Consider the following 23361-nt stretch of genomic DNA (forward strand, 5'->3'; position numbering starts at 1 on the left):
AAGGCCCAGTGTAATGTCTACCTTTAAAAGGTATTCTGAAGAAAAAGGCAAGCCTGACAATTGTGAGCCAATCAGCTTATCTTCAATTCATGGAAAAATACTGAAACAAATAGCCCAACTCTCTGTAAGTGCCTGGAAGGTAATGAGAACATGTATAACATCCAACATGGATTTGTCAAGAACAATCATGTCAGAGCAATCTAATTTTCTTCCCTGATAAGGTAACAGGCCTTGTGGACAGAGGAAAAGCATCAGATGTCATTTGTACTTTGGACTCTTTTTGATCCTCTTCCACTTATCAATCTTCTAAGCAAACCATGGAAGCATGATACAGATGAAACAAGCACAAAGTGGCTGTAACACTAATTCAGAAAAACACACTTGGGGGTGTGATTAGCAATGTTCCTATTGACATGAAAAGTTACCTCACATGCCAATCTGAAGGAGGCTCTCCTGAGTCTGGCAACATTTAAGATTTTGATTAATGACCTAGAAAATAGTATCACATATATACTTGCTGTGACAATATCCTTCTCAGAGGCATTATAAATACACTGGATTTATAATGACCAGAATTCAGAGAAAACACAATGAATTTAAGGATCTGATTTGGAAGCCACAATGCTTGTTCAGTAGGGATAAATGCAGAGTACTTCACTGAGCCAAGAAAAATTAACTACTTGGGATGGGGAAACACTGACACTGGTAGCCATTCTGTAGAAAATTAAAATTTACTGTGGATCAAAGCTGGATAATCCATCAACAATATCATGCTGCTCCAGTAAAGATGAATGTCCTACTGCAATGGATAAATTAGTTCTACTTTGCTTGACACAGAAGAATCTTTCTACTCAGCATCAGGAAAGCTGCAGCTGCATTATTTGATCCAGTCTGAAGAACAGCATCTCCAAAAAGTGAGGAGCAACTTGTGATAACCCAGAATAAATTTGTAATTTAGAAAACACAAGAATTTAGGTTGTTAAAAAAGAGGGAAAATACAGATATAAGTAAAATGCTGCTAAAAAGCTAAAAAAATAAAAACAAACAAAAAGATGGAGGGGAGAAAAAAAAGAAAGGAAAAAAGCCCCAAACCACAAAACTGGTAAACTGCTCTTTGTGCTGATGTTAGATAGGGCAAGACATAAATGACTTAAAGAGCAGCCAGGGAGACTGAGGCTAGATTTTAGGAAAAAAACTGTCAAGCAGTAAGAAGCAATAAACAGTAAAGAAGACAGATTGCCTGTGGAAGTTCTGGAATACTCCTGGAAAAAGCTGTCAGAAATAACACAGAAATCTGCCCAAAATAAGTGTGGATCTTGCCACACTAAAAGGGTGATCCAGATTGTCCAAAGGTCCTTCCCACTCCTGTGATTCCATGAGCCCTACTGAAATGTCCCAGAAATGAGATCCTTGCACGTGATGTTCAGGAGCAGTGAGCAGGAGTAAATAGTTGTATTTTTCCAAATAAAGTATTTTATAAAGCTGAACAAAATGCTGGAAATTTAGAACTTTTATTTTTTTTTTTTGAGAAACTGAAACAGACACAGCAAGAAGCCACAGAAAATACTTAAGGGCTGAAAATAATATCTTGACATGAGACTCAAGTACTACAATGTGTCACATTACCATTAACTTCCCATCTCTATCCCCCCATCGAAGCTAATGACTTCTTAATCTTGTAGCAAAAAATTAGCTACCAGAGGAAAAAATATTATAGAATTCAAGATTAATTCAACTCACAAATCAGATTTATGTTTTTAACAGTGAGAGTAATCAGACACTGGAACAAATTACCAAAGGAAGCAGTAGATACTCTGCTTCCTGATGCCTTGAAATCAAGACTGGATGCTTTCCCCAAAGACAGACTTCAGTCATACATAGGTTAAAAGTTCAACCCAAGGCAATAGAGGTTTAATTTAACAGTCTGTGATGTCCTAGAGGGATCCCACAATTGTTCAAAGTCCAGGAATTAATTTAAAGTGAGCCTGAACTTCTTTTCATCTGAACAGGAGGGTCCCTACACTCACAGCCTGGTATTGCAACCAGAAATGGCATTGTTTCCACTGAGATATAGTATTTTCATACACTGGGGCTTTTTTTCCACAGCTCTATGAACTCAGAAATATCCTTTCCCAACACAAAGTTGGGAAATGAAAAAAAAAAAGGTGTTTAAAAAACACATCTTCCCCCAAACCCTCAAAACATATTTTGCTCAACCAACAGAAAACAAAAAGTTCTGGAAATCTGAATGGTAATTTGAAGATATGTTTCTCCTTTTCAGAACTTCAAGAGTCTACTTTTTAATGCCTTATTTAGTCTGTAAAAGTTCTGCCTGCTTTAAGAGCAAAAGGATTAATGGTTTCAAATTCCAGTGTGTTGACCTTTATTCAACATTAAAATGCTTATTTGAGCATTCTGCCATGGTACCAGTAAGCCCCTGTCTAATGAAAATTGTAAGGGAAAAAAAGTTTAACTCCCATATGCCCACAAATAGAATTATTTTGCATTAGGAGGTTTAGGGGATCTTTTCTGCACGTACACAAAGATAACATTGATGCAAAGTGCACTAAAACCACAGTTGAATGTTAGAGCAATATTAATAATTATGAAGAACAAAAATGGTTCCCAAGTTATTGCCCTGTGTTATTTGTGACATCCAATAATTTTAGGTGAAGTCAAACAAAATAAAATCATGCTAGTTACTTCTGAAATAAATTACAGAATTTTATGCCAAGCACCAAAAAGCCTGATGAAAACTAAAGAAGCAATTTGCATACCAGGGTACACAGTGTGCTAAGGCAGCAAATCAAAAGGGGGAAGAGGAGGCCAGGATTGATTTTGGGTGATGCTGAACAGTAGAGAGGGTGAGTGGAAAATGTTTTGGCTGACACAGCAGGAAGGGCTGGGGGAGAAACTCAAGGCAATAAAGACACAGAGCTGCTGCAGACCTTCAGGGCACCTGCAGAGACACAAAGCCTTAATCACTGAATCTTTACTACTCTGGTACTGACTCAAATAACAGCTGTGCAAAAAGAGAGGCAGGGAAACATTTTTGTCAAGGCAGGACCCACTTGCCCCTTGTCAGCTGAGAAGGAAACAGGATCAAATACAATCCAGAGGTGGCACATGCAAGAAATTAATTGCCAGCTAAGGTTTGCAGCCTTACCATATTTCAGTAAATATTTGTCTTGTATTAAACATTACAGGTTAGTCTTTTAAGTACTGAAAGGTTTATTGTGCAAAACCACAGTTGTTACAACAGTTTGCAGAATAAAAAATAAATTGCTCAGAACCTAAAGAGCTAAAATAACTTCCCAGTGATAAAAAGTAATCTACAGCTTATCTGAAGAAGAGGCTTTGAGCAAGCACATTTTAAAATGTTACAATAATTTTTGTAAGAATTACAAAATGTGTCATAACTAAAGTTAGTCGTGACTAAGAAATTATGCATAGGACAAGTAAGGAACAGCAGAGTCAACACTGCAGGAATGTGCAGGTTTAAGGAGATGAGAATAGTAGACAGGAAAATCAATTTATTGCATGATAAATGTTCATATGCAAAATAGCGTGAGCAAAAAAACCCAGCTGTGAAGAATGTGGCAGTGAAGGGGATCAAATCATTATGCATCAGAGTGAATATTTCATCATTCTAATTCAAACTTCCTGTGCAAATATTAACAGAACCACAGGAAAAGAAAAATCCTACAAAGCATGCCAGCATTTTGCTAAAAATACATACAACCACTCCAGAACTGCAAATATAATTCAAAATTCCCAACTCTCTTAGAAGTCTGACTTCACTGAACATAGAATAAATTCAGGCACAGAGAAAATCAGAATGGAGAAGGTAGAAGTGAATTTATTTCTGCCTCTTAAACAACTTTAAATAAACTTAAGGCAAGACAAGACATGCTCACAGTGAATAAAAGGAATAAACTTAGAGACAGGAGGATAGAAAAAAAGTGTTCTCTAAAGATTTTTTTAAAAAATTATGTTCTTTTATTGCATATTGAAATACAAAGAAAATATTTTAATATTTTTTAGCCTAACACTAAAAGGAACACAGCTTTATTTAAAAAATACAATCTGTGAGTGACTGCAAAAATAATGGTGTCTGCTAGGAGCACTGATGCCTCTAAAGAAATATATATTTAGTTTGGCTTACTCAGCAGTGCTCCAAAAAACTCTAGTATTCATTCTGGGTAGAATATGCATTTTTAATAAACACCAACAAAAAGGGGGGGATAATCAATTCAACACAGAAAAAAAGGCCATAAAGTTTTTTCCAGCTCTAAAATGCAAGCATTGTCTTAGCCCAGCTCCTTTTTCAGACATATATAGACAGCACAACAATGAAACACTGCGAGATCTAACTGAGCTCCCTGAATTTCTGTAGGTAAAAATGAGGACACCATACACATCATTCCTGTGGCAAGCAATTGGCTGCCAGGACAAGGACTGGGGGACACCCCCAGAGTGCCATCCTACACCCCAAGGGACACAGGGATTGGTGCCAATCTATCCAGTAATTGATCCTTACTTCAGCCATGAATCTCAAATACAAACACTGTTGTACTGTGAATCAAAATATCACTTGCCATAGCTCATTGTTCATCTCATCCCAAATTTAATGCCATGCAATTAACAAAACTACTCTAAATTTATCTCCAAAGCTTATGTGCAGCATGTTGGACTTGTGAAAAGAAACAGGCATGTGGTAAAACATGTTCCTGTTTTTGCTGATTCTCAGCATAAATGTTTCCTTCTCTCTTATCAGTTGCCTGAACACCAGCATGCTACAATCAACTTCCTGCTAGTTAGTTAAGATTCTTGCTTGCTTGCCTTTCTTCTCTAAATACGCCTCTCTTGTGCTGCTATTGATCAGTGACTGAAGAAAGAAAGCCAGGATGAAACCTCTTTTTCTTTCCTTTCTTTTTTTTTTTATTGATATTTTTTAAAAGGTCCTTTCATCTCTTCCTCTAGCAGGAAAGCATTACTTGATGGAAATACAAGAATAATGAATCTAAAGCTGTTCAACAACAAACTACCTAGAAATGGAAAAGATCCCCCTAGAATTGAGCCTCCTGCTTTTCAGTGAAGCAGCACACATGCACTCCAATTACTTTCTCATTACAACATCAGCAACTCAAGGAAATTCTGTTCCAGTCAATAGTGCTTCCACAGATTATATGCCATTGGGAACAAGGGCAGGGTTTGACCCACTTCTTTTTGGTCATTAAAAAAATTTCAAGGATGATAGGTAGCAGATCAAAATATTAAATATAATATTATAGTTCAAGATTTGTAGCCTCACACTGCTCATGAAGTCTCTGCTTCCAAGCAGTTTATGCTATTAGCAGGAGGGGTTAATTCCAGCAGAACTTTTGAAAGCCACTTCCCACTTCTCTGGTCATCCCTCTAAGCACAGGAGTACCAGAGGTAGCTGAAAACAGAGCAATGTATATTTAGCCTGCAGTGTTATATAACCTGTCTGTTAACAAATGCAAGACACAAAGTAAAGTCATGTAACCCAATTGAAACTGTTCCTACTGGAGGTTGATTTCCCTTGGGAAACTGAAACATCAAGTAAGAAACTGAACCAGTTAAATATAACCTTTTTAAAGGGCAAAAGAATTCAAAGGTAATCAAGGATTTTTTTTTTTTTTCCTCAGAAGGGCATTTATAATTATATTCCACTCTTATTTATAACAACCCTTTTAATGTTGGTACTACAAAGAACTCCACAGAAACCCAGCTTTTCTTTATATAACAGGATTCAATCTCCACGTGGTTTTCATATGCAAAACATCTTCTACACAAGGTATACACTGACAAAAGCACATTTCCCTGAAGAAACAAGGAATGTGTTTTCAAAGTGGTTCATGAGGGTTCAGCCATGTGCCTTTTGCTAATATTGTGGGAGACTCGAGAAGAAATCCTTAACTCTTGTTTTGAGAAAATAATGGCAAGTGACTCCAAGTGCAACACAGTGAGCTCAGAACCTAGTGTTTAATTTCCTTTATTATGCTAGAATACACTTAATGGTTTGCTTTAATCTACTGATTACTGAGGAGAAGGAAACAGAACAATTATCAAACTGATTGGTTCAGTTTCTTTCCACTAGTTAAGCAGGTGTAAGTTAAGAAGTAGAAATGATGGGCACCAGAAGCATATTTCAAAATTCAGCATCAGAGTGACCAGGTGGTCTGTGATTAATCATTTAAGATCCCAAGTTTCTTGTTCATGTTGTGTTAGGACACAACATCTTGTGTTATGAAAACAACAGTGGGAATTTCAGAGTGGGATCTGGAGATGCACAAAACCAATGAGAAGGAAATCCACAACAAAGGGTAAGGGTAGATTTGGGTGGGACAAGCTCTTGCACAGAAGGTCTGCTGGATTCAGTAGAAATGAATTATATAGAAACCTGCTGCTGTGCATGCTTCCATCTTCTACAGACACAGCAGATACACAGCCTCACACTGCAGTCTGCTACCCTTGAACAATAAAAACAATGTAAAGGGCAGAGCCTTCACACAGCCAGAGATGCTATCAAATTATGCTGCACAGATTAAAAACATGCAGGAGTTTCCCAGGATGATATAAATTATTGATCTATCCCATTCCTCAAGTTGCCCAAATGCTTGTAAATGTTACTATACAAAAACATCTGTACAAAATTGCCCTAATAAATTTATTCCATGAAGAAAAAAAGAGTTAATTTAATCTCAGAATTACACGAGAGACATTCTGTTTGAGAAGCAGCAAGCATGCAGAATCCCAGTGTGGATTCCATTGTGCATACCTGCTCAAACTCTCAGCAGACACCCTCTGAACACCTGCAAGTGCCTGACAGAGGCAATTGGGCTGGTGATTTCTTACCCACAACAGGCAATCTGTTGATACACTATGAAACCAGTATTAGGAGATGCTTTAGTCAAAATGCTGGAGGTTATTAATCACAGCTTTGGGGTTTCTGACAGGATGTTTTGATAAAATAAATCTATTTTAAGTGACTGTAATGAAATACTAACCGGTTTTTGAAGGGCTTTTAAGATGTTTTTAAGAAGTTTCAGATCAAAGACTCAGTTAATGTAACCTCCATGCATTAAATATTTAGTACTTATTCAGTCACTTGAGCACTCAGGCATCTTGACATTGTAAAAGGAGGAGAGGGAAATTGAGTTTAAGTCAGTTTTACACAGTGGGATTTTTCAGTTTTTATGTTAAAATCCCAGGCATGTAATTTTAATACAAAGGGGTCTATTCTTCTACAACAGTATATGCACCACCCATTAAAGGAATTCTTTGTTCACCTGCATAGATGGGAGAATAAATCCTCTATAGAGTCACTTCAGTAGAAACTGTTGTGCTGGGATTAACATCATGATTGAACATTATTCTGTCTCTGAGCTCTCTGATGGACAAAACCAAATGCACACACTTCTCTTTCCTGCACAAGTAGGCACTTAGAAGGAACACAGATTTTTAACAATGGCAGATAGATTTAAGCAAGTTCTTTTAGATTTGGATTATGTGACTATAAGATATTTCCCTTTTCTAGCATCCCTGAATTCCAACAGCTGCTCTTTACCATTTCATTTCTTCCAAGAAATGCACAGAGGTCTCCAAAACAGATGAGGGAAATAATCCTATTTGGGGACTTATTAAAATAGATGTCTTAAATTAATAAACTGCAGATTAGTAGGGGCTGGATATCCATTCTAAAAATGCAACACTATATATAAATTTTACAGTCTCTGAAGCACCACCTTTCTTGTGAAAGCTTGCTGAGCGTTGTAGGAACTTGAGGATGACTTCAAGCAGAATGAAGACACTCCTGAGTGCATTTCTTGGCTCACTTGCAGAGGATTATAGACACTAAAATATTAAAAATTGCTTTTACAACTACTGCCATGACCCACATTAGCATCTATTCTCAGAATCAAGGAAAGTATTGTGCATTTGTATCCTGTTTAATACAAACATAGATACATCCAAGTTCTTTGATTTGCACAGTTGCTCTAAGGCTCTGGTATTTCACATTAATTTGTAATACTTAAAGGAAAGAAACAACCTTACCTTAAACACTACTAATATATGGAAAAATCCACAGCAAACAGTTCTGCACATTTTTCACAGACATTTCCCAAATTTCATGACAAATATTTTCCTAAAATTTACAGTATGATTGAAGATGACTGCACCCTAATTTGAAAAAAGCTAAAACTGACCTCTGAAGTAATGGCAGCAATACATATTCCCAAATCTGGTAAGGCATCACCATTACATGACCCTATTTGTCATAAGTGTCTTCTGAATGTTGTGCAAGCACAAAGGCTGAGTGTCACCACAGGCTCAGCCCTGACACTGAAAGACAAACAGCACTGAAAACTCCTCATGGATCTCCTGCTACCCACATGATCTCATCTGTTCTTCTCAAAGAATTGTCTTGTTTTCCCCTGCTTTCACTGCTGCTGTGGCTCTGGAGCTCCTATCTTCTCTGCCTTCTTAAATTATATAAACACATGGTGCAGGAAGGTGCCAGGTGATTTTACAGGAATAAGACATTTCTTGGTATGTAACTTGAGTATTTCTAATGCATGCTTGCCTCTGTGTGCATGCCATGGTGAGAAACTCCCAAACAGTAAATTAAACAAATTAATCCTTGCTCTGCTGAAGAAGAAACTATGTCAGAATGTCTATGCAAAGAAATCCAAACCACAAGACAATCTTCACCATAACATAAAGGATGTTAAATACTCCAACAGGTCCCTCACTGATTTACCCAACAGCCAGAATGTATCTACAATGTACTACTGAATAACTTCATGTCTGTGTTTCTTTTGTGGTTTCTTTGATTTTGTTGAGAGTGAAGACCTGTGTTAAAACCACCTAAACAGCCAATGAATCAAGATGATTCCTGAATAATTTAGCTGTGTGAAAGTAAATCTCTAAAGATTTCCTGGAATCTTAGAAATTATTCTATCCTCAAAGCAGGAAGCTTAGGAAAAGACAGAAATAATATTTGGTTAATTCTGAAACAACAAACAAATCATCTAGATGCAATCTAGGAGAACATTTACTGTAATGAGGCACAGCTCAGAAGTCAGATATCAGATCCTGTCCTGCTGCCTCTGTCACTGACATTGTACTCCAAATGAAGGCAGCTAGGACAGGGGGAGGGTAAGAAGGTTGTGACCAATGCTCCAGTGCAGGTGTCATAAAAAATGAGAGGAAGTGGTTTTGATAATAGCAAAAAAAATTCTTTATCCAATTCCATACTGAATGAAGCATTATGAAATGCTCAACTTGACTGCTGCACTTTCAGATGCTCTGTTGATTAAAAATGAAAAAGGAAGAAATAATGAAAAATGGAAAGGAGATCCTGTCCAAAATTAGCAATATTAAAACATTAAATATTTCAAATGGTATTGATCAAATGACAGGAAATGTGAGAATTATCACATATGTTTACTTATAGAAATTAATGCCATTCAGATAGATTCCAGTTTATTGTTAGTTATGATGTTTCAACTTGTAATGAATATAACCTTTTGAAATCGGGATATATCCATACATAATGTTTTGAGATGCAATGGACTTCTGAAAATAAGCAATCTTGGCTATACATTAGAAATTAACAGGAGAATTGTTCCAGGCTTTCAGAATTTGGGATCATTTGAGTAACAATCAGTTTACACAACTCTGATAGGGTGAAGGTGTCTCCCAGAGAGATTAAATGTGGACTGTCCCTGGAAAAAAAGCTGTAAAATTTTGTGCTCATGTTGGCTGCAGCCAGGGGTGCAGATGAGAATTCCCAGCACACAGAATGTGGTATGAAGCTGCTGTAAGGAATTCTATCCATGACCATTGCTGAAATGCATCTGCCACCAGTGCTAAGTGCAGCCAGGGAGATCTGATGATGTGTGATCAGCTCCAGAGGTTTACTATCACGACACATGACTGTTATGCAGCCAGCTTTGTCCCTTGCCTTATCATCAGTATGGGGCTTTTTGAATCCAAGAAAGAATATGTTGAAACACCTTTGCAATTTCTAGTAAATTTCTGTGGAATACAATGCCCAGAAGAGCCCAATGTTCTGAACATGGGTTCCTGTTAAACGTCTCCTGTTGGCATTTTCCAATAAATCATGTAGTGTGTGCTGCTAACAGAGTTCAGGCTATCCTGCTTTCTAGCACATGGAGCAACTTCTGAAGCTAATCAAAGAAGTGAATCAGTATTTTAGGGATGCTAATCACCATCAGTCCAAGGTCTTTCTAAACCTCTTGTTGTGATTCAGCACTATTGCATGTAAAGTTAATAATCTGTGACTTTGTAAAAGAGAAGAGAGATTATCTGCATTTCAAAAAATACATAGATATAAAAAAGGGTCACTCCCCTAGGTCATTTTAAAAAAAGGATTATGGAGAAATTATTCTGTGGTCCCCAGCTGCAGGAAAGAACTACTTTCTTTCCAAGTTTTCAGATTGAGGATGTCAGCAAATTTGTGCCATTGCACATGAAACTGGGGTGGAAATAATTTCTAGAATCCAATTTATTAAAAAATGAACACAGGCACAGTTCTTATCAAATAAGTAAAGACAGATGAGAACAGGAAAGGTTTGACGTGCAATTGTCATTCACTTCTACCAAAAATTTGTTTGGCTGGTACAGGACATTCTGGACATGGCTGCTACAGGAACCATCAGTTTACTTTTCTTGGTACTACCTGGCTCATACTGACTTTGCAGTACATAGAACAGGAAGCAGTTGTTGTCCAGGAGCTTTGCAATACATTGATTTTCCTTTTTCTTTCTGTCTTTTTTTTTTTTTTAATTTAACTTTCTAATGAGCAGAGAGAGTGTGGCATACATAAAGTCATTGTATTGTAACATTTATAAATTCACTGTAGTTCTAAAGGAAGTCCAGATGTCTAAAAGAGGAGTTCATTTTTGCCTGTATTTCTCTGGGAAGATGAAAAATCTGAGATTTCAGAGACCACAGTCATTCTGCTCCATTATTGTCATAGCAACAAATGATCTTGAAGCACTGTATGCAACATCTATAGCCATTTGCAGTATAGCTCTAGCTACTAACTTGTTTCTGTTAATGGCTGGCATGAACCAGTCTCTGTAATCTCTGCAATTTAATTGATGAACCACAAAACAAATGGTCATAGTTAATAAAATTATATTTTGCCATCTGTGTCCAGTAATGAGAAAATCTGAATTATAGGAATGAAAAAGAATGAAGTTTTCTTCCAAACAGATCAATGCATCCCACCTCTTTGTCAGCAGTAAATTAGATGTTATCTGTTGCTGTGTATTTCCCTCCTTGGTTGCCATGGCTAATGGGAGTTTCAGGCAAGATGGACAAGAATTCTGTTTGACCATGGGGAATGCAATACCTTTTCCTCTGTTTTCCTATGAGTCTGTGTAGTATGAGTCTACAATCTTATTTGGTCTGAGTGCATCCAAGTCTCACTTATAGGAGGACAATTTTGTTCAGCTCTGCAGTGCTATTTGCTGTTACAAAAACTTATCTGTTTCTATAAAAGAAATCTAGGGGATATGTGCAGTTTTATTCCTAAAGCCCTGAAGGATTGCAAAATCAGCTGGAGCTGAAGGCCAATCTGGTGCTGCCACAGTATCTCATAAGGGTGATTACAACAGCAGAAGAGTACACCTTTGGAACACAAATTCTGTTTTCCTGAGTCCACATTCTGAGCAGTTTGTTCTCTTGAGAGTAAGGATATAAATTGTGTGGGCTCTCCATAAAGAGGCCACTACAATTTAAAGGAAAAACCAAAACAAGAAACAACCCACCCCAAAACCTTTTATAAATTCTCTAGGAACCTCTGTATCATTAATTCCCACAAGAGATAGATGGTCCCCACACAGAAGATAACAAAGTAATTTATGGTGATAACTTGATTACCTAGACCATGCCAAAGATTTGGACCGTTTCCCTAAGCTTTAGAGAGGAAGACAGACTAAGACAAGAAGGAGAGTACATTATATCCACTCACAGGAGACAAAGAAGATGCAATGCTGCTGAGCACCCTGTTTTGTGCAGCAAAGCTATTCTTGTTCTACACAGTACCTTTCAGATTTTGAAATATTAATTGTTTGGATTAATATCTATGTCTAGGTCTCAGACAAGTCTTGATGGATCTGACTGTATTGCCAAAATACCTCCTCTTTTTTCACCACTGTACCATCAACCTCTGTTTTAGTCGTCATCTGTTAATCTATAAAGTGCCCTTAATCAGTCATCTCTGACATTCCTATAAATTTCCCATCAGACATAACACATTACAGGCTATTTTTCATTCTCAGAAGGCAAATAAGAAAAACAGACTTGAGGTCCTGAATCACATAAACTGTGCAAAATAGCAGACTCATTTCTAGCTCTTTTCCTGAAAACCACAGCCATAATTTGAGAAGCTCAGCACCTACAAATAGGGCCTGGTTTCCAAAACACTAAAATTATTTTTTCGGGGGTGTAAACGTCAGAAGTTGGGGTTCAGTTTTGTGTACCAGGAGCTCTGAAAAGAGACGTTTGTATTCTCAGCTTCTGCAGAAGAGGATGTGCCAAGGTGCGGCCAGGCTGGGGAAGCGCGATCGGCTGCGCTGTCCAGGGTCCTGCAAGGACTGGGAGACTCGATCCTGCTCTGAACTCCGAAATTACCTGGTTGCCACGGCTGACCCCTGGAAATGAGCACCCAAGGCTTTCCACAGGCTGCTTCCAAGCAGTCCAGGTTTCTGCAAAAGTCTCCTTTCCCATAAAACGACACTGCAGTCAGAACCTTAACTCATTGATATTTATGCAATATTTTGGAGGCTGACAGAGCAAAAGTTAAAAAAAAAAAAAAAAAAAAAAAAGTTCTCTTTAAAGACAGGCATGAAATTTTCCCTTATTCCATGCTGAGAACTGTGCAGCATTCATAAATATGGAAAGACTAGTTAATATTTTAATTCTAAGCAACATAGATTTTTTAAAAGGGGGGTGTGGGGAAGGAAAAACAAACAACATTTAACAATATGCAGCTGTTACTAATGAATTAAGAAGCTGATTAAAAATAGAATTATGGATATTATGCATTATTGTAAACCACCACAATGCAGAAAATCTAAGTGGAGGGAAAAAAGTATGAATTATAAAATCGTGAAGTTGCCAGATTTTGACAAAGTAATAGTCGTCTTAAATTTTAACTAATTAGGAGTAAGTGCAAAATTGGATGCAATTAATGAGAAATTAAAAATAAATGGGAGGAAAATTATTTCTAAAACAGATTTTTCTTTCATGCATACTCATGAAAACTCCTGAAATGGATGGTCTCTCTTCTTTGTCTTCCTCCATGTTACACATTTATTAGAACATCAGAAAAGGTTGTTCAGAAAAACACACTTTCTGTAGAAAGGTATGTCCACAATTCTAGGGAATTCTGAGTGAAAATATTTGACTGTGGGCCTAAAGCTGGCTTTTTTTTTTTTTTTTTTCCACTGGAAATGTCATGTAACTGGGGCCTTTTCAATCCGTGTTCATTTTCTCAGATTGTTCTCTGCTGCCACAGTATGGTGCTCAGCTGCTGTTTGAAAACATGAAAAAGAGGATCTTTATCAGAGACTGCAGTTCTTTTCATGTACCAATATGACTGGTTGCCATGTAAGAGCTCTTTTAAAGAGCATTAAAAAGGCTTTAAGCTGTATCTTATATTTCCTAAGTGAAAAAAACAGTTTTCAATTAAGTACCTACTGCTTTACATTAAAAAGTTTATGTCTCCTCGTGTTGTTTGTATGTCATTTTGTCTTCAAAACAAAGATAAATATGGCTTTCAGTATTTGTGGATAATAGCAGCACTTCAACAGCAGCAGCCTTTTTCTATGAAAACACTCTTTTCTGTCTTTTCCAGGAATACGATAATCTTCTAAAATAAAATATGTTTGAATGCAACATGATGTCTTAAAAAAAGGATGGCACTGGCCTCGTTTACATGTAAGTTTGATGTGCTCCATCATTGTACTATTCTTTGATTCAAAAATACTTTGCTAACAGTGCAGAAAAGGGTCATTAACATCACACTGAAACCAACAACAGACCAATAATATCTCTCAGCAGTGCTTCCTTACATGTATTATGTTTTCATGAGCCTTACTTTCTCTCTTCAAGTACATATCTTCAAATACTTGGGTCAACAGTAAGGATGCACTGAGCCAGCTGGGGCCACCTGAGCTAGACTGCCTTGATATCTACTATCTTATAATCTGCATCAAAAATATGTTCTTATGTCTTTATTTTCTCATTTCTATATGATCTCCCCAAATCCCTTCTGACATACAGGCAGAAGTCTTCTTAGAGCCAGCTAAGACTAAGGTTTAAGGACAAAAGAGATAATGTCTTACTGAACATGTGCATGGCAAGGACAAAGAACTCCAGGATTAGCACAAATCTCTTATGCAGAAGGCCTCAAATGCACACCTTACTCATATACTACCAAAAAAAAAAGATTGCTGAGCAGTGGTGGGATTCACTTTACACACAGACATTCAGCATATCTATAGAGACGTGCAAAAAAGGGGGGGTTATTATTATTTTTTTCCTGTAGTCATGTTGTTATAGTGGTAGTACAAGTTCACAACAAAACATTAGGGCACCAGGCCCAAGTGCTGATTGTTTTGACCCTGGAGTTTAAGGACATCTTTACACACATTAAGCATGAAGTCATGAATGGCTCCAGTGACTTTACCATGTCTATTTAACATGCTTAAGTTTAAATCTACACTTAAGTTTTTTGCTGGATTGGAGCCACAATGCTCAGTTTACATAAATTATGTGAACAAGATTTTGCCTGAGGTATTTAGAGATTTTAATACATTATACTTACATTCTAGAACTATAAAGTTAAATCAATAAATAGTTCTTTCTTTGGTTAAATTAAAAGGCATAAATCCAAATCCTTTGGACTGAGCAGACTTTGAAATTGTTAAATAAGTCTTCAATCCCAAGGTTTTAGCCCTACAGGTAATGTGAGCCAGGCTAACCATCTTCTGGATCTACAGTCAAAGAATAAAGATTAAAATACTGCACCAGCCCCACAGATGCATTACACAGTCACCACTCAGGAGATCTAAACAGAAACCAACTCAAACACAGCCAAAATCCCAGCAGAGTCAATGCAGTGAAGTGCTACGGGGCAAATGTAGTTAATAGCTCCACATAGCACGATTTCCCCTCCGTGCAAGTACATTCAGCATCACTATCAACATGGTAATTATTGCTTAATGCTGTGCTACAAAGCAGGGAAAACAAATCTCTGGAAATGGAAGTGCAAGAAGACTGAAGGCATTCTAGGGTTTTCTCAGGGTTCTAAGGGCCCTACATACCCTCAAAGTACACAATGGCCTGCAGGGCAACTAAATAAATTTTAAAACCATGAAAAAGCTTTATGTTGGTGTACACACAGGACCTCAGACTGAGGGGTTTTTTTTATGAGATTATATTAATTGGTTGTGCTGTGCTATTTCCCAAGCACCAACTAAAAAACAGGCATTCTAGTCAGCACTGAAAATGGAAAGTAAAAATGTATTCTTCATGTCCCCAGAAGCTTAGGGTGCAGTAACTAAAGGCAACTGCCTAGATCTGAGGTTGAACTCTCTGTGGACAAAACCAGTAGGTTTCCCACTGGGATTAAAGTCACTCAATGGAGCTTTGTGGCACTCAACCAAGTAGGAGAAAGTGCTGAGAACAGGAATGAGTAAAACCTGCCTTTTACTTGAATTTTGCCATTGCCATGAGAAAAGAGTCAGACCCTGAAAAGCCTTCCTGCACTTGGCTGTTAGTTCAGCCATTTCAGGACATCTGACTAGATCATTAGTGGTCCCTTTCCAGGTGGAAGCCTGGACAAGTAACATATTATTTCAGCCTTTCTGGAAATGCAGGAGTACATATTAAGGGATGGAGCAAATAGGGAACACAAAAGAGAAAAGGACAAGGAAGACAAGTCCTAGACCAGGATATGGAGTCATGTGAAATGGCACTGAGATGGGGATATCGAGTGCCCAGAGGAGAACATGACTACCTTGTGCAGTCCTGGTATTTAAAAGACCTCACAGCTATTTTGGATTTGCCCTTCACAGCTCAAAGAGATAAGGGGAATGAATAGGAAAGAACAAAGCAGGATAAGTAACATAAGAGCAGAAAACAAATACCACAGCTTCTTTCTTCTAGCTACCTTAGGAGAGTATAAACTAAATGGAAAGAAAAGGGAAGGTTAGATTTAAGGCAAAGAAAGGGCAAGCCAGATGAAGGACAAGTGTGGAGTAAAGGTGAGAAGAGTCTGACTTGGAAATGGGAAGAGCCATGAAGCAAAAGGCCAACCTGAACAGCTACAAAAAGTCCAGTGAAAACTTCAGAAAGGTCACTGACTTTCCAAAGGTTTCCCTGAGTGGCTACAAGATGAAAGGATAAAGCCTGGGACCTGTGCATGAAAACTGTTTGCATAGACTAACTTTGCCACACATAATTCATTTACTGTCATTTCTTTCAAGAAGTTATTTTCTTAAAAAAGTAGATTATAACATTTTTTTTTCCTTCAGGTGATTTCTTACCTCAATGGACTTTTTGCACTCAAAGGTTCATTTTTGGTGAAGTGCTTTTTCCAAGAGTTTTTTTTCTAAATGGAGAATGATGGTTAAAAAAAGCGAGCTGCAAAACGGACTTAAGATTTGAATTCTTCATCACAATTTATGATCTTTTACTCATAGTTAGATAAAGAGCAGTTAAAGCAAAACTTTCTAGAAATTATTTTACTTTATCAAACAGTCTTCTTTCTGTAATTTAAGAAATAACCAGCTTATGCATTTAGTAACCTTGCATGATAATAGCTGCAAATGATGATGTTATTGAGTTTGGGTTTTTTCAAGTATTTCTTGGTTTTACCATGAACACTTGGCAAAGTGGCAACAGATGGCAACATTCAACAGTACCATCATTTCACCTATCCTTCCTACTCTGTGATTCCCACAGGCCCAGTTATCACCCAGAACTCCCTTTAAATTGTAACAAAGAAATTTTCCTTAAAACTGATGGTATAGAATAGTCCCCTGTAATTTTTCATGTTATTTATATAATCTCCCTGGTAGCACACTGTGCTATTATATGCTATAAATCATATTTTATTTTGGAAAGAACTGCTGGTGGTGTTATTTTTAGATCCAACTCTACTTCTGCTGATATCCAATCCAGCTAAGAAAATAGCTGTAGGAACATTTAAAATTTCACATACAGTGTTGGGATGACATCCATATTATGAATGTTTTGGGAACAGCAGTACTATAGGAGTAAAAAATACACCAGTGACTAAAGAGAACGTGTCCTGAACATATACATAGCTGTGCTTTTACACTACTGAGAAATGAGAAAGGAGATTTACTTTTCCTTCTGTGGCCTTTTTCAGGCCAAGTAAATTGCCACAAATTACATTTACATGACATTTCAACCTAGTTACAGTCAAATCCATTGGAAAATACAGTATCTGACACCAACAGGATTTCAAAGGTACCTTACATCACCCAGAAGCCTGTAACTTCTATTTTTTTTTTAAGACCAAGAGTATACTTTTCTTTTACAGAGCTGTTATTACATAACCTAGAGTTGAATGCAGAAATGGGAAATTTAACCTTAGCAAAACTGCCTATTTTCTTTGCTTCATGCTTTAAATCGTTCATAACTGAGCAGTTAAAAATGGACCAGTAGCAAACAGTAGAACCCATCCCGTGTTTTTACCGGGTTTGAAGTCATTTAGTCAGTAAATAAAGGAAATCTGATCAACGGACCGGCAATGTGACATCTGGTGTGCAGCTTCACAGTCTTAGGGCATCATTCTGCTCCCTCTGGTACCAGCATGATTCAGGAGCAACTCATGTAAATTAAAAGCACACCCCAAAGTGGTGTGGAGTCAGGAGGAAGCACTGTGCTCCAGTCTGTGTCCTTGTGTTCCATATCTCACTTAAGAGATCGGCTCATTTACAGAGCCCTACATTAGACATATTGCCTTCTTGTTTTAAAATATGTGTGTTTAATATTTAATTTAACAGAATTCCATATCCCAGTCTCTGTGTACTCTGCAAGTCCCTTTGAGGCTCGTGGTTTGTATGTGCAGTCACAACTCTCCTCAAGTGTAATTTGGAAGCACCGTTGCCTAATGGAGTGAAAGGAAGTATCTGGCTCTGATTAATCCTGGTTCTCTTTGGAGTGAGTAATGAAAATAATGCCCAGCCAGTGTCAATTTGTAAAGTGGGCTGTAGGAGTAGAGCCAGGCTGTCCAAAACTCATTTAGTTTATTATGTGTGTCCGTGGAATACTGGTGGAGGTACAGGTCTCGTCAATTGCCCACACACTTCAAGCACACACAGGCAATTTGAATTACCAACTTCAAATGACAGCACACTCCAAAATTTTGCCAACTCTAAAAATTGGTTATCCTGCTGCACACATAGCTATTGAATGTGAGACTGAATAAGTATCATAAAATAGGTACTGTAAATGCAAAATGTGCCTGTGCTTATATTTTCACAAAAATACAAAAATTATTTTTAACTCCCTTGTGCAGTGAAATTCTGCAGGAGAGACACATCAATAATATGCAGAAAAGTAATTCCACAATTTAAAAAAGTGCTCACAGATTTTGAACTTCTGATCTGTTGGGGCAAACCAAAGAAAATCTGAAGGCCAATAACAGCAGAATGAAAATAGAAGTTTAAATGGTACCTGGGTGACCATATCAGCTCACTTGCAGGAGAGACTATTTTCAAGAACATTTGGCACATCTAGAATGTGGGATAGCTCTCTGAAGTAAAGAATATCAACATTAAAAGGTCAGAAATAGTACAGCTAAGTTATCCATTTAAATGGGAATGGGAAACTTTGCCATTTGGCTCTGAACCATTTTGTCATTCTGCATCCTAATGACAATTACATGTCCCACACTGATATTTCACTTTCAATTTTCATAGAATTAGTGATAGTATTTCAGGAGTTAACAGAGGCAGAGTACTTTCTTTAGAGAAGATATGAAATTAGATTAGAAATTAGATTGCCTTGAAAACATTATATGCAGCAAAATGTGCACTCAGAAAGCCTCCAGGAGTAATCCTCTAGGCATGGCTTCTTGTGACTTGAGTTTTACTTTTCCACAACAAAGAAAAAAAAACCAAACCAAAACAGCTCCAAAGACCTGTGGTGAGATTGTGCCATCTCCAAGACACACAGCTCAAAACCACATAATCTCGGAGAGGTGAGATTGTTTCAAGCTTCCCCAGCCTCACAATCACAGACTGCAGCAGGGGGCTGTGAAATTCCCCTGGAATAACCCGAGGGGAGCAGCAGCTCCCTGGCAGCTGGGCAGATGTGCTGCAGCCTTCCCCTCCCATGCTCTCCCCCCTCAGCCAGCCCAGCAGGAGGACTGGGGAGCTTGTCCTCACACAGCATCTTTAAACTGCCTTTCACCAAGAGCTGGCCAGCAGCAGGGCTTCTAAGGGCCTCTTTGTGCCAATCTGATTCCTCTTGTCTTACATAAGGGGCCAGGGCAGGGACACAGCTCTCTTTCTGAGCTCTGAATCCATCCTATATGGCACGCAATTCTCCAAAGTACAGCCAGCTTCTGCTTTTATGGAGCACTGTGCAGTGAAGAATGAAGGATCCTGTTTTTCACCATTTAAAGATGTATGATAGCAACAAAGCTCTATGTTAAAATATTTAACTCGCAGAGAACTTATGGAAATTGTCTATTCAAGCTCAGCAAAGACATTAAATTACCAAGCTGTTCTAGGACAGTTGTGTGTGGAGAAAAGCCAGAAATGCTCTGAGATTGTAATGTTGCTCACAAAGATTACAGTATGAGCCTGATTCAGAAGCTTTTTTATACAGCTTGGTGAGCTGCAAAATGTTACCATACCAATTTCTGCAAAACATACTGTGTGTGTACATATAGATATAAAAGCAGGACTTATATACAGCACATTTCCTGCCACATTTTGAGTGGCATCTGTTTGTTTAGTGTGCTGAAATATGAAAAATAATATTTAGCAACTACTGGTAACACAATGTTAACAAGATTTAAGAGTATAGCTCTGTCTGTCAAAATGCAGATAAAAGACAAATCCTTCTATCTCTGTGTTTTAATCAGTCAGATCAGAGGTTTGATGAATATGCAAATGTGACTGTTTATACACTACTTTCAGAGTGAAAGGAAACAAATTCAGTTTCATTATAGAATTAATGACAGCTCTGTCCTCTAAGATTAAGAATTAAAGCCCTACATGCATTAAGATGATAGTGCTCTTTCTGCCCAGCCTCTGCAGATTTTACTTTTCTATTTTTCAATATCCCTTTCCCTTATAATTGTTTGTCCCCCTAATTGGAATGATCAATAATTAATGCCAGTTTGTGGATATGAAATAGTCATCTTTAGAACAAGAACTGTACTGAACCTGCAGAAAGGGTTAAAAATTACTTCTTTTGTTAATTCTGTTTTTACTCTTATCTGTAAGTTAATTTTTTCCTCCAAGTTTTATGCCACCATAGGAATCTCAATGGCCTGCTTCAATGATGGAAGCCTTTTACTTGTTTCAGTGCAGGGTATACATGTGATTTCATTTTGATGTTCACAATATATGCTGGGTTTCTTTTCAAAGCCCCTGCTGTTGGGATCAGCAGCCTTCACAGCTTTCTGATTCTGAAACACACACTACAAGTCTAGACCAAATCAAATCTCAGAGAAAAGATTAAGAGTGTGGTACAAGTGCATTATAAAGTCTGAGAAAGAATTTTTTTTTTTAAAAAAAAGAGATTTAAGCTATTATTTTTTAATCTGATGATTTCTGAGTTGACGTGGGAGTGGCTGAGTCATGCTTGCCAAATCCCCTGGACAGGCAACATTTCAGAGGAAGATTACAGCAAAGTGAGCAGAAGTTCAGCCTTACCATTAACCCTCCTTCCTGCTCCAGAAGAACCATGACACTTCATTTTATGTGGCCATTAGGATCTATACAGAGACCACGAGATCCCTCCTAATTGCAAATCACCAAAGCACGACTTTTTAAGAGAAAACAAAATTGCTAGTTTGTGAATGTTTTGCATTATTTTATCAAGAAAAGGTATCTTCTGGGTTCAAAACCCCGTATTTCTTTCTGAACAGAAAAGCTCTTCCAGAAAGACAAATGGTCAGAGTACTTTAAAAATCACACTTCTTCAATAAAGCTGCTTCAGTTTCATCTTTTAATGTCTTTAGAGTTGAACTGATCCTACTAGGAATCTAGCATTGCCTTGGCTATCACAAAGGAAGTATTTTATGTAAAATTAAATTAGCATTTGTCTACATTTCACCATGCAGGCACACTTCCTCCTGTGTCACTGACAGCAAGAAAACAAACAGGTGTTAGTGGGTGCTCTAGCAAGGATGCTGAACCATACTCTGGGAGCATTTGAGGGCAGACAGCCACAAGGATGCTTACCACGCTGAGCCCCAGCAGCTCCCTGCAGAAGCAGTCCATGTTCCTCCTCTGCAGGTTGTCCAGGTAGTGCTGGAGGCGGGTGTAGGTGTAGGGGTAGCAGTAGGCAAACTGGTAGGTGTCCTCCTCTCTGTCGAAGCAAAAAGCAAAGGACATGACATAGTTCTTCCTGTGGTCTGGGCAGCGGTAGTAGTACACGTTTTTGGAGGGGATTCTCTGCCTGAAAAACAAAAACGTGAATGGATATGTGTTAATTGATGCATTTATACACGGATATAAGGCATCTGAACCAAAAGGGCTGTGTGAGGTTCAGATTTCCTCCAGAGTAAAGGAAGTGGAAGAGCTTGAACAGCTCAGGAGCTGGCCAGGAGATCCCAGAGCCTGTGCTCGGGCTGTGACAGCTCTGGGGTCACTGTCACCACAGGGACTGAGCACTGCCCAAGCTGGCAGAGTCTCCACAGCAGGGAGAGCATCTTACAACCAGGGAAACCCATTCCCACAAAGTGAAAAGGATGACAGGGTGTCCAAATATCCTCTACTTCACTGGCAGGCTGCTGCAACCTCCCACCACTCACAGCTCAAACACAGGCTCCAGCCAAACCTACATCCTTTCTTACAGTTCAATTCACCAGCACACAGAGGAGGCACAGCTAATGAAGAAATGTCAACACTGACAAAACTATTACTGAAATTCAGAACATCTATATATGTGTATGTAAATATATATGTATGCATATGTATATCCTTAATAGTTAGGATACATATCAACATCTAGCCAATAAATGGAACAAAAGATAAATTCTTGAGGTTAAAAATCAAACAAACAATCAAAATATCATACAAAAAACCTTCAGGTATGGAAAATAACTATGTCTTAAAATAGAAACAAAGGAAAAAAGAGAATTTTTTCCCATTCCCAATTGGACTGCTGCCCTCCCTGACATTTCTGGTTTACCTGACAAGATAGAAATGAATATACATGGTAGTAAATTATTATAATAAAGACATTTATGTCATTTTTATCAAGGTGATATCTCTGAGGAACAACAGATATCTGCCTGCAATCTCTCATACAACTCCAATTATTTTCTTAGTTTTCAAGACAAATAAGTAATATTTCAGAGGTGGGGCAAAAACTTGTTCTGTAGATGAAAAGATGTTCACTATTTCTGTTTGTATGCTTTGTTCATTTCTTAGGTGGAATTCCAGCTTCATTCAAAGAGGAATAGTCTTCAATCAGGCCATGCACTTGTAATTTGATGTAAGTAACTTACCAGTCATGTTTGGCAACAAATGCTATGGTCCTGCAGACTCTACCTGATTCAATTACACAACCTTATAAACAGGTCTCATCTAATGATTGAAGCAGATCTCAGCTAAACTGGGATCATGGTGAGGGAAAAGCAGAACAAGATTTGCAGACATAGCACCAGTAATGTGTCTCTGTAATCATTCTGAGAAGCTGGTCTGCTGCAGAGCCTCAGTTTTGGCCTCTCATTGCTAATATGGACTAGAGGACAAAACCCTCTCATTATACACAGGTACATGTTTGCCAATTAGCAGCAGTTAACGAGTCTGACCAGCAAGACTCAGGATCTACAAAGGGAAACAGAAAGGAATTGAGATTTTCTTGACAAAGCAAAATAAAGAACCAGTGAAGCAGTTAATTACACTCAGAAAAAGAATTTATCTGCCCTTTTTAATGCCTTGCATCTTGAACATTCAGGGCTTCAATAACTTCACCATCATGACAACATGAGCCAGCTGTGCCCAGGTGGGCAGGAAGGCCAGTGGCACCTGGCTAGTACCAGAATGGTGTGGCAGCAGGGCCAGGGCAGGGACTGTC

At 38.0% G+C, this 23361-nt stretch overlaps 1 protein-coding gene across 2 annotated transcripts in view; it reads right to left on the reverse strand.

Moving 5' to 3' along the window:
- Positions 1 to 23361, reverse strand: part of LOC130256077 (BEN domain-containing protein 5-like) — an 858262-nt gene that overhangs the window by 490776 nt on the left and 344125 nt on the right. For both annotated transcript variants that reach the window (XM_056497342.1, XM_056497343.1), the window contains exon 5: positions 21519 to 21735. In XM_056497342.1, coding sequence (XP_056353317.1) covers positions 21519 to 21735 — 217 coding nt within the window. The remainder of the gene's footprint in view (positions 1 to 21518; positions 21736 to 23361) is intronic.

Source organism: Oenanthe melanoleuca, chromosome 8 (genome assembly GCF_029582105.1).
Source record: "Oenanthe melanoleuca isolate GR-GAL-2019-014 chromosome 8, OMel1.0, whole genome shotgun sequence".
In the NCBI taxonomy this organism is placed as follows: Eukaryota; Metazoa; Chordata; class Aves; order Passeriformes; family Muscicapidae; genus Oenanthe; species Oenanthe melanoleuca.